Source organism: Tachypleus tridentatus, chromosome 13, assembly GCF_004210375.1.
Source record: "Tachypleus tridentatus isolate NWPU-2018 chromosome 13, ASM421037v1, whole genome shotgun sequence".
NCBI classification, from domain to species: Eukaryota; Metazoa; Arthropoda; class Merostomata; order Xiphosura; family Limulidae; genus Tachypleus; species Tachypleus tridentatus.
The window spans coordinates 193,242,438-193,259,829 of record NC_134837.1 but is presented as its reverse complement, the minus strand read 5'-3'; the positions used below and the strand labels follow the sequence as shown (position 1 = coordinate 193,259,829).

The window sequence follows — 17,392 nt, the reverse complement described above, 5'->3', positions numbered from 1 at the left end:
TAACATTACTGGAAAGCTGTGATATGTCTTTTTAGATTACCTCCCAAACAGTTCTATACCATTGTAGGTTAAGACTTGGGCTTCAATAACAGTGTTATTGGAACAATATATTTGCCTGCTGACCACAACTTTAATCAAAATATCTTCGAATGTTCCCATTTAGAAATTATTGATAATTATGGACAGTTACACATGTAATCACTCTACAAGTAGGGTTCCCTCCAAATGCGAATAACCAGTTAACACTGCTACACATCTCCATAACCTTTGACAACACGTGCACGTTTCAAGTTCCATACTCAGTCATTCTCTTTACTTTGGGTTAATGGACTTTCATCACTTTACAAAACTGAGATCATTTGTAAATCTGTAACACCGAAACATTTGCACCAAGCCAAACTGTTCTAACCATTATGAGAAGGTTACATACAGTTTACGTATCAATTTCCTTTAAAAGTGCATATACGAACTGAAAGGGTACTGAGTAGATCACACTTGTTTGTATGTGGCTACACTAGAAATGGCGAAGTAATTGTTAGTTAATAGTAAAGGTCATACATAATGTTATTCCATAGTCCTAATACGTGAAGTTTAAGTCCTTATTAAAATGTCATCAAAACGAAATATTTTTAGGTATTCAGTTTTTAAGGTGTTTCACCCGTCAGTTTCTACACATCATTGAATGGTCTAATGCACATCGTATTGTTTGCCACCAAGTTGTGTAACTACTTTATGTATTTATTTTGTTCACTTATAGTAATTTATAATTTTTACTCTTGCACATTCGTGTGACCCACAAAGTTTTGATACGCTGCACACGTTTCGATACCACTGATATACGCTCCTGGAAGTATATACGTATATTACCTTGAAAAGTAGGTTGAGCTTGGTTAAATGGTTAGTTGTATCGAACTGACATGCGCTATTCATCGTTTCCCGCACATTCAACTGTAGGAACAACATAACTGTTACAGCCAATTCTTCTTTTCATTTAAGAGTAGACATGTAAGTGAGTGACAATTGTTTACAGAACCAAATACCGTAAGAGGTCGGATATATGCTACAATGCAGTGTTTATGACCTGTTTATAGTTATTAGTTATAACAGCTTATGATAACATTGAAAGAAATACTCGAAGCCTTCGTGGAGTTATTATTTTTACAGTGATATGTTTAAGAGTAGTGTGAATTTGATTTAATATAACGATAAGTTTTTGCTTTCATAGATTTTTTTAGGGTTACTTTCAAAGCTTAATACTATAGCATGAAAATCACATTATTGAACCAAATTTATACCTAAAATTAACTAAAGGAATTGACCTTAATTGTATAATAATTTCTTGAACAAAACTATATAAATTCTACAACACGAGTGAAAAACATAAAAACTGTATTGTCACGTGTTCAACTTCATAAGCTCAATTACTCCAATGTTTACAACCAAAGCTGGATTTTGCGGTTAGATGGCGCTGGAGATATATGAACCGTAACAGTTGTTGCCTTCTGTTTTGTTTAGCCCGGCATGGCCAAGCGCGTTAAGGTGCGACTCGTAATCTGAGGGTCGCGAGTTCGCAACCGCGTCGCGCCAAACATGCTCGCCCTCCCAGCCGTGGGGGCGTTATAATGTACGATCAATCCCACTATTCGTTGGTAAAAGAGTAGCCCAAGAGTTGGCGGTGGGTGGTGATGACTAGCTGCCTTCCCTCTAGTCTTACACTGCTAAATTAGGGACGGCTAGCACAGATAGCCCTCGAGTAGCTTTGTGCGAAATTCCAAAAACATATACTACCAAAACAAACTGTTTTGTTTAACAGACATAATTAATTGTTTCAAATGTTGTACAGAGAAATCAAGTATTAATTATTCATTTATTTTTTTCTGAAATAAATCAACAAACGCTGTAAACTATATTTTACTTCTGTGTAAGAAAATATCCGAAAATCGGAATCTATTCAGAATCTTAGTTCAAAAAATTATGAATAATTTTCATAATGCTCATAAATTATCATAAAGAGTTGAAATCCGAGTTTGATTCGCGTGTTAACTAGGTGAGTGTCAATTAGTACAATACTTTAACATTACAAATAATTAGGGACAGGGTTCATAGGTTTAGAGACAAAATTTGTTGTTTCAAAAACACATTAAAAAAGTTGCCGAAAGCATAACTGCCACACAAATAAATATCATGGATTTTTATTTAAAAAGAAACGAACGAAACCCCAAGTGATCTTAAGAACATTGAAACAGAAACATAAAACAACGAGTGTATATCAAAGAAGAAAATATTAAGGGAAAATGTTTTTAACAATATTTAGAGAAAGAAAATAAAACACTTTGCAATCTATAATATTTATGGACTTCTCACGAGCGTGGCTTTACTTTACTTAATTATGTTATTAATTGAGTAATAACAACAGAAAAGGTAAGTAATTTACAACGAGTATGTTATATCAGTGTAGTAAGGAGATGTAAGAACATTAAGAATATTAATTGAGTAATAATAGCAGAAAAGGTAAGTAATTTACAACGAGTATGTTATATCAGTGTAGTAAGGAGATGTAAGAACATTAAGAACATTAATTGAGTAATAACAGCAGAAAAGGTAAGTAATTTACAACGAGTATGTTATATCAGTGTAGTAACGAGATGTAAGAACATTAAGAACATTAATTGAGTAATAACAGCAGAAAAGGTAAGTAATTTACAACGAGCATGTTATATCAGTGTAGTAAGGAGATGTAAGAACATTAATTGAGTAATAACAGTAAAAAAGGTAAGTAATTTACAACGAGTATGTTATATCAGTGTAGTAAGGAGATGTAAGAGTTTTTTTCAAATTGTAATAAATATCAAAAGGTACACTTAATATATTGATGCCAGAGGGAAAAAAACTTATATTTTATTGTAATCTATGTTAATATCCTTAAAAGTGGGTTTCTGAAAATTAGGAACAAAATATGATTTTTTTTTTATCTTGATTTGGGCTTAGGAGTTAAGTGATCATGCAGTGGCAACTTTCCGCAAAAGTTTCCTCATTTCAACACCTTCTGTCATATCGTGATTGATAGCTATAATAAATGAAAAAGACATTCATGTTGTTGGATCTTTGGTGGTTTGATATACAAACTTAGTTGTCTACACGTGCAAAATTAAACTATTAAATTATTGTATCTTGTTTTTAATTGTAACAACCATTACCTCATTATGCAGTTACTGATTTACGATGTTGTCTGATCAGGTGTCTTGAGCAGTAATACAAACGATTTGTTATACTTTGAGCCTTGTGTGTAACGATATAATGGTTACGTTACTTTGGAGTCTAACTCTATTGAAAGGATTAACAGAAATTGCCATAACCGGCCCCCCTCTCGTGAAGTTGTTGAGACCTAATTAAATGCAGAAGTTAAAGATTGAGGAGAAAATACTTTAACTGCCTTTTCTCGTAAGAAGTGAAATCAATAAACAAATTTATATTTTTGTAATTTTGTAAATCCATATCTATACACTAGGATAACCGTACAGTATTACATTTGCAGTTTTAGCCATTATATCGGAAATGTTAACAGGAACTCCTGAAACCTACTCACAGTTGCGTGTTCTCACAATCAAGCGTTTGAAAATCAGAGGTTCATTTTTTATTTCTATTAATAAGGGAAATGCCTCTTCCTTTCGTCCTATTTTAATTTGGGCACTCGGTGTATCCTATAATGTTTTCCCCGAAATGGGTCACCTGTTTTAACCACTTGCACCACTCTATAATAGCATGTTATTGGTCAGTTAGTCAGTAGACACTAAAATGACATCATATAAGGGATGCTTAACCTTGCAGTTTTTATCGTTGTAACGAAAGTACATTTAGTGTAATGTTACGTTTCCAATGCGATAGACTATTTTCCAGTTTCAGTATGGGTGCGTAATCCTGTTACATGTCATGCAGATATTATATTAGCTTTAATTAATTATCCAGAAGCATCAGCCTATGTTATTTTATTGCTCAACGATATGCAGTTTAAATATTCCGAGTATGATTTTTTATTGTCTAACATATCTAGCTTTATTAATACACGGTATTCCTATATATCTGTGCTTTATAATGTTTGAGCACATATAAATATTTAACATATACACATAATATTTTCATAATTTCAAATTTATAAGTTGGTACAGGTTGAAACTCGGCTCGCCAGTACAAATTATCTTAAAATTATAAATTCTTAAAATAAAATCTGTGCATAGGAAACTCAACTTCACTGCGTCACTGGAAATTTTTGCAACTTTTGTTTGTTTGTTTTTTTACCTTTGGCAACAAACATTTCGTTTTTTCGAAATACACTATACATGGAACCGTTTGCTTTCACAGTCACTTTCAATAGCATAAAAACACGCCAACATATTCGTACGACTGTTACAGTGATTACAAATTAAATGACGTCATTTAAACATTAACTAACACAGTCGATCTGTTGTGTTCTTATCAGATAGTGATTTTACATCAGATCTATTCAGTGCTTTCCATTAGTTTAATAAAGAATATTCCTGGAATAAACAGAAAAACAATGGTATGGAAAAAACATTAAAGTAATTTTGTATGGATAACAGATCTTTGAAGTTCTCTTTGTCTAATGTCATGTAACACTTGACGGATTTTCTTTCAGGAACCCACCGAAAAGGAAATCGGGTCACCATACCATGACGAAACAAATATGGCCGCTGTTCTAGTTCGAAATGCAGATAACGGAAAGATAGAGCTAGTACGTTAATGTGTTTTCTTATACAAAATTGTAGGACGTTTATATTAAGCTGAACATGAAATTTTGATATAGTTGACAAAGAATATGGATAAATAATTTCAAATTTCATAGCTCCGTACAATACAGTTAAAAACCTGACGAGAATGAAGATTACGTTATGCAACGTTAAGAGGAAGTAATTGTTATCTAATCAATGACGTGTTAATTTTCGTTCTGCGTATTTGGTAATGTTTTACTCATTAAAATGTAACTTTCATTGTGGTGTGTGTTTTTTTTGTCTTCAACGTTGTTTAAACTTGCATTTATTCTATATTTTAATTTGCATCGAATTTAGTGGTGGTTTTATTTCTGTTTATTACGTGTTAATGTCTTTTCTTAGGGCCCGACATGGCCAAGCGTGTTAAGGCGTGCGACTTGTAATCTGAGGATCGTGGGTTCGCATCCCTGCCGCGCCAAACATGCTCGTCCTTTCAGCCGTGGGGGCGTTATAATGTTTCGATCAATCCCACTATTCGTTGGTAAAAGAGTAGCCCAAGAGTTGGCGGTGGGTGATGATGACTATCTGCCTTCCCTCTAGTTTTACACTGCTAAATTAAGGACGGCTAGTGCAGATAGCCCTTGTGTAGCTTTGTGCGAAATTCAAAACAAACCAGCCTTTTCTTGTTGCTACTCGTTGATTTACATCGAATTCAAGTGTAATTTTATTTCTGTTTATTACTTATTTCTTAGAGGATGCTTTTGGATGACGTAATCATGACGTGTTCAATAGCTGTAAATCTCTTGAGTGTCTAGACTTGACGTGACGCCTCAAGTTTTTATGAAATTATGGAATAATAAGTACTATATAAATCACTCTAGTCATTTTATTAGTTAGCTATTAAGATGACGAGATAGTGAGTTGACCAGTTATTCAGTTAGTTAGTAATCGAGTGCTAATTGTTTACTGAGCTAACGAATGCTGTACATTTTTGTTAGCTCAAAAAGGAAATTTAAAACAAAAATACCGGTTGAGCTTTGTCTGTGAGTTAGGTTGGCACTGGATTATGTATGAAACTGTATGAGTTGTAAAAGTTTCAGTTCAGGAAACATAAGTCCGTTTATATCATTAAGTGAACCCAGATGGTTCTGGACTCATAATCTGAGGGTTGCGGGCTCGAATTTCCTTCACACCACACATGCTTGCTCTTTCAGCCGTGAGGTCATTATAACGTTACGGTCAATCCCAATATTCGTTGGTAAAAGAGTAGCCCAAGAGTTGGCGATGGATGGTGATGACTAGTTACTTTCCCTGTAGTCTTACACTGTTAAATTAGGGCCAACTAGCGCAGATAGCCCTCATGTACCTTTGCGCGAAATCCAAAACAAATAAACAATAAATGAACTGGGCTTTGTGTTATCTTTATGAACTAAAAAAAAATAAAACACTGTAATAGAAACTGGTACAAGATTGTGTAAAGAGTGTGATCATTTTGGAGAAAATAAAATATAGACTAAATTTCAAGATGGCGATGCGTGGTTAAAGAGAATTCAAATATTTGCTAGCGATGATGAAACGGTTAAAACAAGAATACACAGGGATTTAAGAAATGATTTAAAAGAAAGACATGCAAAATTTAAAGAAGAGTACAAATGGACGTCAAGACGTTAAAAACGAAGTATTAAAAGGCATCAGTGAAGTATGAAAATATAAAATAATCTTTGACATATAAAAGAACATATATGACAATAAAACATCTGGAAAATCAGTTTGTAAATACAAGGACCATTTTGGTCACATTGTTCCTCTCTTCTGTCCAATAATTGCATTAAATATGAAACAGTAGTACCCCCCCAAAAAAAAAAAAAAAAAAAACTGCTCTACATCTCTAACTACTAAACGGCTCAGCATGGACTGGTGGTTAGGGCGCTTAACTCGTAATCTGAAAGTTATGAGTTCGAATCCATGTTCTACTGAACATGCTCACCCTTTCAACCGTGAGTGCGTTATAATGTGACGTTCAGTCCCATTATTCGTTAATAAAAGAGTAGTTCGAGAGTCAGCAGTGAGTGGTGATGACTAACTGCTCTCCCTCTCGTCTTACACTGCTAAATTAAGGACGGCTAGAGTAAATGATCCTCGTGTAGCTTTGCGCGAAATCTGAAAAACCAAAATAACTAATACTGCTGTGCGACCTGTGACTGCAAGACTTTCCTGGACTATTTTACCTGTACACTACTTAAAGTTACAAAATTTAGAAGGCTGGTTTTACAATACCATTCAGTCTAGAAACCAACACACTGTGGCAGAATGAAATCAGATGAGGCATATCAGGCTTAGTTGGTGATGGAAATTTAAATGCGTAGCAATATGAATAGCTTGTTGTTCACTTTTCCACCCAATTCACACGGAAATTATTTCGAACTTTGCTTTGGGAACTTCTTTCTGTTACATCACTTCAAACCTGTTCAGTAAAGCAAGCCGTTAATAATTAGTAGTTGTTACGGTCTCAATTGAAAGATTGCTTAATGTTGTTAAGGAACAAACTCGTGGAATATGTGAAAAGGCTTGCACATCTATATTTTCCAGATGCTCCAAGTGAAATGTTGGATTAATTGGCTTGTGACCAATATATAGATGCAATAGTGGATGAGAATATACAAAGTAAACTAAAGTAAGTAGATGTACATTTTTAAAGGATGTTTTACAGTTGACATTGAACTCGAATCCGTTAAAGCCACATATAAACAAAGGATTATTTAAACGTTCCAGGATCGTCAAATGAAGTAGTGTGAAACATTAACTTATTTTGACGGTAATCTAGTAGAACTGAAAGGATTAGTCAGGCAACTAGTCACACAAAATAGAAGAAGTAAACCTCAAAACAATACATATTTCAAATGTAACAAATTGCCAGCAACATTAAACAAAAACCTCTAGGGAATACAAACACCACCAAAATGGTATAAAGAAACTTTTGTAGATTTGGACAATCGTGGAATTTTTATTTGAGATTGTGACAAATCATTCGTTGATTATAAGTCAAGTAGTCTTTATTTTGAGGATAAGAATACTTCATCTGCAAAAAGAGTATAATTTAAAGAAACCATTCCACAGGTCATCTGAATTATTTGTGGAGAGTCATTTCAGTATGTTGATCGACAACGGTTGTGTGATCACTTCAGGTAATTAATGGTAGAATATTGCCTCCAATAATTATTGCGAGTAGCAAATGGACACAAAGTTTCTGCAATAGATCACTTAAATCATGAGAAGCTTCCGTACGTAACATGATGTTTGGGGAAAGGACGTCAAGGAACCAACTTTGTAAAACATGGATGTTAATTAAAAGTAGCGTCGAATAGCTTCACATTGTATGACCAGAAAAGTTTCTTGTATTATATGACAGCTATACCAGCAAAATCTAGACTTCTAGTAAGAACCGGGGACAATAAAAGCAGCCAACTTAGAGCATAATCCAAAATAAGTGGTCAAAGCCAACATTCATCAGTTGTGATTGTCTTTGGTTGGATATCGATAGGAAAACAGCTAAACGATTAACTTCAGTAGGTATTTTGTGGAACTTCTGGAGAACTTTAGGTTTCTATTAAGACCACATCTAAAGTATCATCAAGGATAGAAAATAACACACTGAAGAAAAGACTATAAGACGTGGAAAAATAATGAAAAAAAAGTTTTCACAATAAGTGAAAACACACTTCCATAACAAATCTGTATATTAATTTGCAACGTTTTAGGCAAAAGCCTTTCGTGAGGTACTTTTAAACCTTGGGCCAAGGATGGAACCGCAGATGGATTTCCCCAGTGACAACATAATAAAAGACAAGAGGTACTTTTATTTTCATACCATAAAAATGAAAATTTACCAAAATGTATCTTGGACCAAGGATGGAGCAGCAGATGGATTTCTCCAGTTACAAGAGAATAAAAGATAAGAGGTCCCATCTTTGTACCATAAACCATAAAAAATAAAATTAACCATGGACCAAATATGGAACCGTAGATGGATTTCCCCAGTGACAAGCTATTAAAAGACAAAGAGGCCCTTCCATCTTCGTAAAATAAGCCATAAAAAAAAAGAAACTTGACCAAACAGATCTGGTGAATGGGCAGTTTAGACACTGTAAATAAGTTAATGAATATTTTTCTTTGTTTTTTTTACGCTTTCTTTAATACATTCTATCAATGATTTGTAATACATGTTCATAAATATTAAATTTTGTTAATCGTAAGTAGTGATTATCAATAATTATGTAAATTTATCATCAACATGTTGTTTTATTTGTGTATTAGAATTGTTTAAGGATCATCACAATACAAAAAGAGGGCAGTGTTCAAATTTGTTTTAATATTTTATGTTTTGTATTGTTTGCTTGAGGGACTGTTTGATATTACGTTGTGTTGCCAAGAAACTTTCATTGTGTCTCGATTTAAAATGGCATGTAAACTTTTCACGAGAATTGCGAAAGAACAATTATAAATATTTGACAAAACACCATAGTATATTAATCAGCTAGTTAGACAAATTATCCTGTAAGTTAACGAACCTTCTACTGTGCAGTGTTGTTGATCCATCACTAAGTTAACAAGTCATGTACATGTTTGAGCTTGTGCTGTAGATACAACAAGATGTTTAACAATTAATAACAATCAAGCATTATTTGTGAGTTAGGCTTATCACTAATATTCCATCTGATTTTTTTCAACCCATGTGCGGATGATTTTTTTTTCACATGGACTGGTATCAAGACAATGTGCGGATGTGCGTTATCACGTGTCTTTATTTTTTCTTGGGATGAGGGATATTTTTAGACCATTAATCCCAAAGAATCATTAGGCCACTTTGCAGTGGTACCAGTTGATTATTTGGGCTTTAGGCCTGTGGACCGCTAGTTTTTAAGGGTGTCAACGTGTTGTGATTCCACGTCATTAGTTGAGAATGTGCACGCCTGGAATAATTAAGTGCGCAGCATTTGATTAACTGTTGTGCGACTGCGTAGCCTAGAGGGAACACTGTTTATTATAGTGATCGTAAGACGAAAACGAGTGAATTGTAAAACGTTCAGCTGCAGAAATAAAACACCTTTTTTTATGTGGACTATGCTTTGAGTTACTTTTGCTTAATATTAAAATTAAAGCTTTTCAACAAAACGGAATTATATGTTACTTTTTAATCTATTAACTCCCTCTTTATTAGATGTAAATTTTTCGTGTAATATAAACAGAATATTACTATTGGTAGATCAATAACTATTGTTCTGTATAACATTTCGTGGGCATTGATCGTCGTGTTAAAAGTCTGTGTGAAGTTTGATTCATGGTCTGTTAATGTAAGTGCTGTGGTGTTGCCGTGGCCTAGTGGTTAGCATCTCGGTCTGAGGATCCGACGGTTCATGGTTCACGTCCCTTTGACATACTTTGGGCCCTTTCGTTTATTGTAAAAGCGACGGTTAACTCTCACTCTTCGATCGGATAAACCCTCTGGTGACTCAACGGTAAGTCTTAAGGAGCATGACGCTAAAACATGGGCTCACATACTGGTAGTATAACTCTGTGCTTAACAATAAACAAATTTAACATACGACAGTAGCTCGACAGTCGGCTTTGGGTGCTACAGAATAACTGGCTTTTGTTTAATTCAGAGGTTTAGAATTAAGAACAACTTATCCAGAGATAATCCCGTTTGTAGTTTTGTGCAATGTTAAATATGAAAAAAACGAATGTTGAAAAAACATTTAGGCACTTTTCTTTTTAAAGGACGGCACAATCGGTGAAGACCTGGTCATCAAACCACTACCCTTATCGCTAGGTAATGACGAATATGTCGATGATGAAATGTTTCTAGACGAAGACGAAGAAACAGAAATTCGTAGAAATAGCACCCTCGGGCTTCTACCTGGCAAAGGAATATATTCCAAAAATATTGACGAACTTAAAGGACGCCATATTGTGTACAAACGCAAAATGTTTGGAATTGATGAACATTCTGATTATCGTAAGTATTAAGTGTCTTTCATATGATATTTGATAGCTCTTGGTTCCTTTTCTGTTATGAATACTTGAAATTAATTTAATAGTACAATTGTTCATTACTCTTTGCTCTTTATTTTGTTGTTGTTGTTTAAATCTTTGATGGTAAATATGTTCTAGGCCTATCAATGGCCCAGCGGTAAGTATACAGGCTTAAGAAACTAAAAATGAGGTATCAATACCCCAGACTGGCAGAGCACAGATAACGTAGCTTTGTACTTAACAAAAACCAGATCGAACCACATCCTAAATATAAATAATACTTATCACGATATAATTAAACTTATTAATCATGTATATTAATTCACAGTATCTTTCTTAAGAATTATACTTTTTTTACTGTTACATTTGAAGATTCAGCATGTTTTTGTTTCACCAGCTGAAATAACTAGGCAGAATTTGTGGCGGCAACTGTGGCTCTCTGACCAAGTGTTTAACATTACGTGTACTGGAAATAGTACTGGTTTCGTTTTTACCAACTAAACTTGTTAACATGCCATTCTCTTCTTTAAGCCACGATTCAATATTTTCAATTGGGAATATTTTAGAGAGTTTTAGTTGCACCTTTTTAGTTCCATCCAACTTAAATACAACCAACTTTGGTATTATAAACAAAATACCCGTTGTAGTTCCAGATGATTCAACATAAAAACTGTAAGGTTTAATAATGTTTTTGGTTCAAATCGTTTTAGAACTGTGAACGTTGTGGTGACAATAAAGATGTTGGCTTCTGTTAGGAATGGTTTCATAAAGTAGCTAGCGATATTTTGAAGTCCGTGTTCATAAGTGAAAGTTCGAGTCTAAATCACGAGGAATTGGTTTCACGGATGGAAGGAATCTTTGGAATAACATGGGGAATAAGAACTTTATGTTGCTTTTGTTTGTTTGTAGTTAAACACAGTTACACAACGGGCTAACTGTGCTCTATTCACCATGGGTATCGAAACCCGGTTTCTGACGTTGCAAATCTAAAAAGATGATAATAATATTAACCTGTTCATTTTAAGTGTGGCCCGGCATAGCCAGGTAGTTAGGACACTCGATCCGTAATCCGAGGGTCGCGGGTTCAAATCCCCGTCACACCCGCATGCTCGCCCTTTCAGCCGTAGGGGCGTTATAAGCGACAGTGAATCCCAATTTTCGTTGGTAAAAGAGTAGCCTAAGAAGTGGCGGTGGGTGGTGATGAGTAGTTGCCTTCCCTCTAGTCTTACACCGCTAAATTAGGGACGACTAACGCAGATAACTCTAGTATAGCTTTGCGCGAAATTCAAACCATTTTAAGAGGGTACAATTCCCACCCCTTTAGTAACAGTGAACACGTTTAGTTACGTACCAAAAAATTCCTAACAGAAGGTATAAAAATGATGACCTATTTATTTAATTAAGAAATTCAAATAAAAACTTTTTATCATGGCTTTTACACAGTACGTGCAATAGAGGAATAAACTGTATTATCGGGTCGTTTCACCACGTCGAAGCAATAACTTAAAAAAAAGCATTTGAAGTGTCATATCATGCGTTAAGTCACAGCGTAAAGACCAAATTGCTGTTATTTCTCTTAAAGTTGTGTGAAAGGAAATTGTTCAAGCAAAACACTCGTGTTGAATTTATAAAAAAAGGCAAGTTTTACATTAAATCAACTATTTGTAGGTAGTTATTGATTACTATATATTGAATATGATAAGTTGTGTATTTTAAAAACTCTATTAGCTTTTAGAGATGTCCATAACAGCTTACAGACAGTTATGAATTTTCGAAGTTAACTGAGACTCATGGTTAATAAAAATTAATTTAAAAAATTATTAATACTCCTTAAGTTAAAGTGCATACAGCGAGACAAACATCGACGGGAGTAAAAATAATAATTGTAAAGAAACTAAGTTCTAATTAAGAATAAAACCCCTAGTTTTGAAAACTAGTAATATGGTTTTCATTAACGGTATTTGCTAATATGTTCAATATATTTATTTTAGTGTTTGTAATTGTTATCCTTATTATTATATTTTTATTATCAAGATTATTTTACCTTGTTATCATAGTGTACACATTTAAAACTACTTGTATCTTCTTATCTGGATGAACTTTGTGAAATACTATTGGAATTACGGCCAAAAACACCGCTGACAGCTAGGGTGCACAATTGCTGAAACAATGCACTCTTGTCTTTATAAACAAGATGGTAAGAACAGAATATCTAATTATCTATACTCAGTCGGTTAGATTTAGTCCTGAACTACATAAGTAGCTTGTTGCCTAGTGATTAAGGCACTCGAATCCCGTTACTGAACATACTTGTCCTTTTAGCTGTGAAGACATCAATCAAGATATTATGGTATTTCTCACTTTTCATTAGTAAAAGAGTAACTCAAGGATTGGCGGTGGGTGGTGCTGAATAGCTGCCTTCCACCTACTCGACGATATCAAAATTTGGGACAGCTATCGTGGATAGTCTTCGTGTAGCTTTCTTTGCACGAGATTAGACAAAAACAAGATAGTTTGCTTTAATCAGAAGTTAATATTAAGTAAACAAAGTGTACGTTGTTGACACTTACTCTCGAAACCATTGAAAACATTCAGATATAAAAAAAGATTTCTCAGCTAAAATAAATTGATCTTGAGTGTGAAAGGAAGTTTGTCTTGTACATTTTAGTTCACCCTGTACGTAATAATAACCAGAATGACAGGCTTGTAATACACAGTTTAATAATTGGTCTGAAAGAACACTTCAGAAAGTTTATATGGAATGAAAAGTGGCCAAACCTAATTACCTTAGTTTAATTAACAACTAAATATTTTAGTGGTATTCTTTATGCTGTCACTGACTTTTTAGGACTCTCTCTCTTGTCGAAATTTAGGTATAAAGACCAGGGAGGGTCAGGTTCATACTCACCTCTTGTCCCCCCCATACACTAGACAGCGGTAAGTCTTCGGATTTACAACGCTAAAATCAGGGGTTCGATTTTCGGTGGTCACAACTGATAGCCCAATGTGGCTTTGCTATAAGAAAAACACGTAACAACGTCTTTAGAGTGAACCATCTATTTTAGGACATGTGGAAGAACAAAGGCGCAATTCAAGAAAACCACGTGTGGCCTCCAAGTATTTTTAGTATTTGACATCCTTGTCCGTCAGAAAAGGTATACAAGCATTTGTATAAATATAGTGTAGCACAATCAGGGCTGTAGAACTTACCAGAAGTTTTATTAAGCCTATCTCGTCCGAAGTGTTCTACTAAACCCCCTATGAAACGGCAAGGATAACTAACACGTAACAAGGTTAGCGTCCAATCCTAAAAGTTATTTGAGTGTAAAATATGAAACTGTGTGTTAACGTTTCCACAGTAATACTCTAAAAAAATAAATAAACACAAGACAGAAAAACAACGAGAACAAATCTCAGTATTTAGACCGTGACAGACGACTGACGCACAATACCCTGGTGTCTAGACCGATAAGAAGAAATAAAGGGAAAACGTAATTAAATTCAGTAGAATTTATTTATTTTAGTAAATTAAAGGCCATTGATGCATTTTTTTATAAGAGCTTGGTAATTTTTAAGTTTATTTTAAAAATAATTCCGTACCACCAAATTAGCAAGAACGTATTCTGGTACACTCTTGTGTCAGGAAATCGAGTTAATTACAGAAATCGAACGAGCGAAGAAGTCGGTGATTGGTAAATCCTTGTACAAAATAGTCAGAAATTTATGAAAGTTGTTAAGGAAATGAATATACTATTTCCTTCAGAATACCTTTACAGTCTATGAGGTTAGTCCTGCTATGTTTCTTGTACGAAGGCGTTTGCTAATTAAAATACGTTTTCTGAGACAATTTTTTTATGTAATAAATGGGTCTCGTTTCAAAATCGTTGCTATATCTTTAGTCTTTCAGTTGAAAATTAGAACAAAAAAAAGCTAAGTTAATTGTGTAGTTAAACCTAAAGTAAACAATAAGGCAATAGATAAGTTCTCAATTTGATGTTTATTACATAAGAGCAAAGTACCTCGCCAAGAATTAAATTGACTGCTTTGTTTTGAAAGTCGTGTAAAAAAAACTAAAAACAAAAGTCAAGAAAAATGGCAGGTGACGCTCCATCTAACGGGAAACTAGAGAACTACAGATTGAAATTTGTTTTTGTTAATTAATTAATTCTTGGAATTCGTGGAACGAAATTGTTGCAATAATAAAATAAATCGTGATGTACATGCATGAAAAACAAAATATTATAACAGGACTCAATAAATGACTCGGACTAGTCCTATGATAGACTGTAGTTTTTTATAGGTGGTAATATGGTATATATAGTTAGGGTTCCAGACAGAGTTTCCGGTTTGTAAAAACCAGACTAAATTAATTCTCTAATCACCTTAGAAAATTGTGTAATTACATATAAAATATAAATTTTAAAGTAAAAGATGATTGGAGGTATGAAAAAGATAATACAATATACAGCAATATTTCTAGCTTTGAAATCAAGACTAGGATTTTTCTCGACAAACTGAAAATCCTTGGAATAGGTTTTCAATATTCTTCTGTATCGACCAAGTATAATATTACATCTTATAAAACCTAGTATTCTAGGAACAGACTTTTAATATTTTTCAATATCGACCAAGTGTAATAATACACCTCATAAAACCTAATATTCTTGGAATAGGTTCTCACTATTCTCTTGTGTTTTGGAATCAGACAATATTGGCTTCATCATTGGGTCTTCATCAGTGAATAACTGGCCTTCACAACGATTTGTGTTTTTGTTCATGGCAAGTAATTTAACTGTGATTGTTAAAAATTAATGGAAGGTAGCGTAATGTAAATATTGATAATTTAACAGCGATTGTTTCTAAGTTTACTTGTCTTTTATTGTCTAATTATAATCTGTATAAATGTAATAAAATGTTTGTTGTATTTTGCAAGGTCTGGATGGATCTCGACAACGAGTTGTATGATTAATGGGTTTATACAAATTTTCAGTTTTGCGTTTAAGCCTTTTTCCTCCTCCTCCTCCCCTTCCTGAAGAGTTCATTTTCACAAAATGTAGTACAGAGATTCATTTGGTGGAAGGGGAGATACGTATACATTTTCAGTTTTGTAGTTTTTATGGGCGTTTTCTTTCTTCGCCTCCTGTTAATAGTCTTTCACCAAATTTGGCAGGTCGGTTTTTAGGTCCATCTATAGGTATACGCAAATTTGCAGTTTCACATTCTGTGTTTTGCTCTTTCTTTGGGCGTTTTCGCGAATCTCACAATTACACACATGAGAAGCATTTTTTCATGTCCTTAAATAACCTTTCATTAATCATGAATTTATATGGCTTTTATCCAAAGGACGTACGTAGATATGAATTTAGGTAAAGAACAAAGATGAATTCGAGGTAAAAATGAATACTTTTTTTCATGTTGCTTAATGAAACTTGTGTAAATACAAAGGCACAGGAACACTGAGTAACATTAAATTATGTAAAACTATAACCCGTGTAACGAAACCCAAATTTCATATATTTATAAGACGAAAAGTTTATTGAATAAACCAGTCAATTTGTTTTGGCAAATAAATAAATTTTCAATGGTTTCGTCAAGATGTAGTTTTGAAACAGAAGAAAGATTACTGTTTACTATTGTTAACAAATACATTCCTTCCATCAAAATCCTGCTTGACCAAAAGTGGCAGATAATTAGCAAGATGAGAACAATGGAAACATAAAATTGTTCCGGTACGGCCAAGCTATATTTAACATGTAAAAAGAGGACAGACATCTTTTTACTGGAACCACTATATGTTACTGAACGTACATGTTCTCTTAATTACGGGCAAAGTAAAATGAAATATTAATTGTAGAGTAATCCTACTCACCAATAGCATATGTTGAATTAACATCGAGTTGGTTCATATGGTCAACTAATCTGAATTCCCTTGCATCATCAAATATCATTACAAACTGGACATCTGTAAATACCAATTTCATTCCAAACTGGACCTCGTGTAAATACCGATACAATTCCAAACTGAATACATCCTATAAGTACCAGTTAAACGTTGAATAACAAAGTTATAATACTCTTCATGTAAGGAAAGAAAATTAAAACTTATATTTAAATTCAAATAACATAATTAAAGCCTATGCGTCTGATAACGGTAGTAATACCTTATAATGTTAGAATTCGGATTTCGATACCCGCGGTTTGCAGAATACATACATTCTATTGTTTGGCTCAGAGAGAATTTGTAGGGACGAGAGTATAAACGGGTACGGGATTGTAGGGGTGATGCAGGTGGATGTTAGGTTATTATTTGGTATAGGTATAAAGGTTCCTTTATATTGGTTTTAGTTGTTGTATAAGTAAGACTTCTTTGATTTTGCGTTTGTTTATATTTGTTTCCCTACTTAGTATCTGAGTGTTTTCTATGGTTATGTTGTGTTTATTTGATTTGCAGTGTTCAATAACATGTGAAGGTGTTTTTGTGATATTTGAATCCGGTTTTCATTTTGCTGCTTGTTTCTCCGATATAGAAATTGTGGTAGTTGTTGCATTGTATTTTATAAATTATGTTGGTGTTGTGTTTGTCAGTGTAGTTTTTATATAGTATGGACTTTAGTTTTGCACCTGGTTTTTGA

At 33.8% G+C, this 17,392-nt stretch overlaps 1 protein-coding gene across 5 annotated transcripts in view; it reads left to right on the top strand.

Annotated features, from left to right (window-relative positions):
• LOC143236936 (A disintegrin and metalloproteinase with thrombospondin motifs like) overlaps positions 1-17,392 on the top strand; it is a 121,369-nt gene that overhangs the window by 82,373 nt on the left and 21,604 nt on the right. For all 5 annotated transcript variants that reach the window (XM_076475643.1, XM_076475644.1, XM_076475642.1 and 2 more), the window contains 2 exons: positions 4,655-4,750; positions 10,506-10,743. In XM_076475643.1, coding sequence (XP_076331758.1) covers positions 4,655-4,750; positions 10,506-10,743 — 334 coding nt within the window. The remainder of the gene's footprint in view (positions 1-4,654; positions 4,751-10,505; positions 10,744-17,392) is intronic.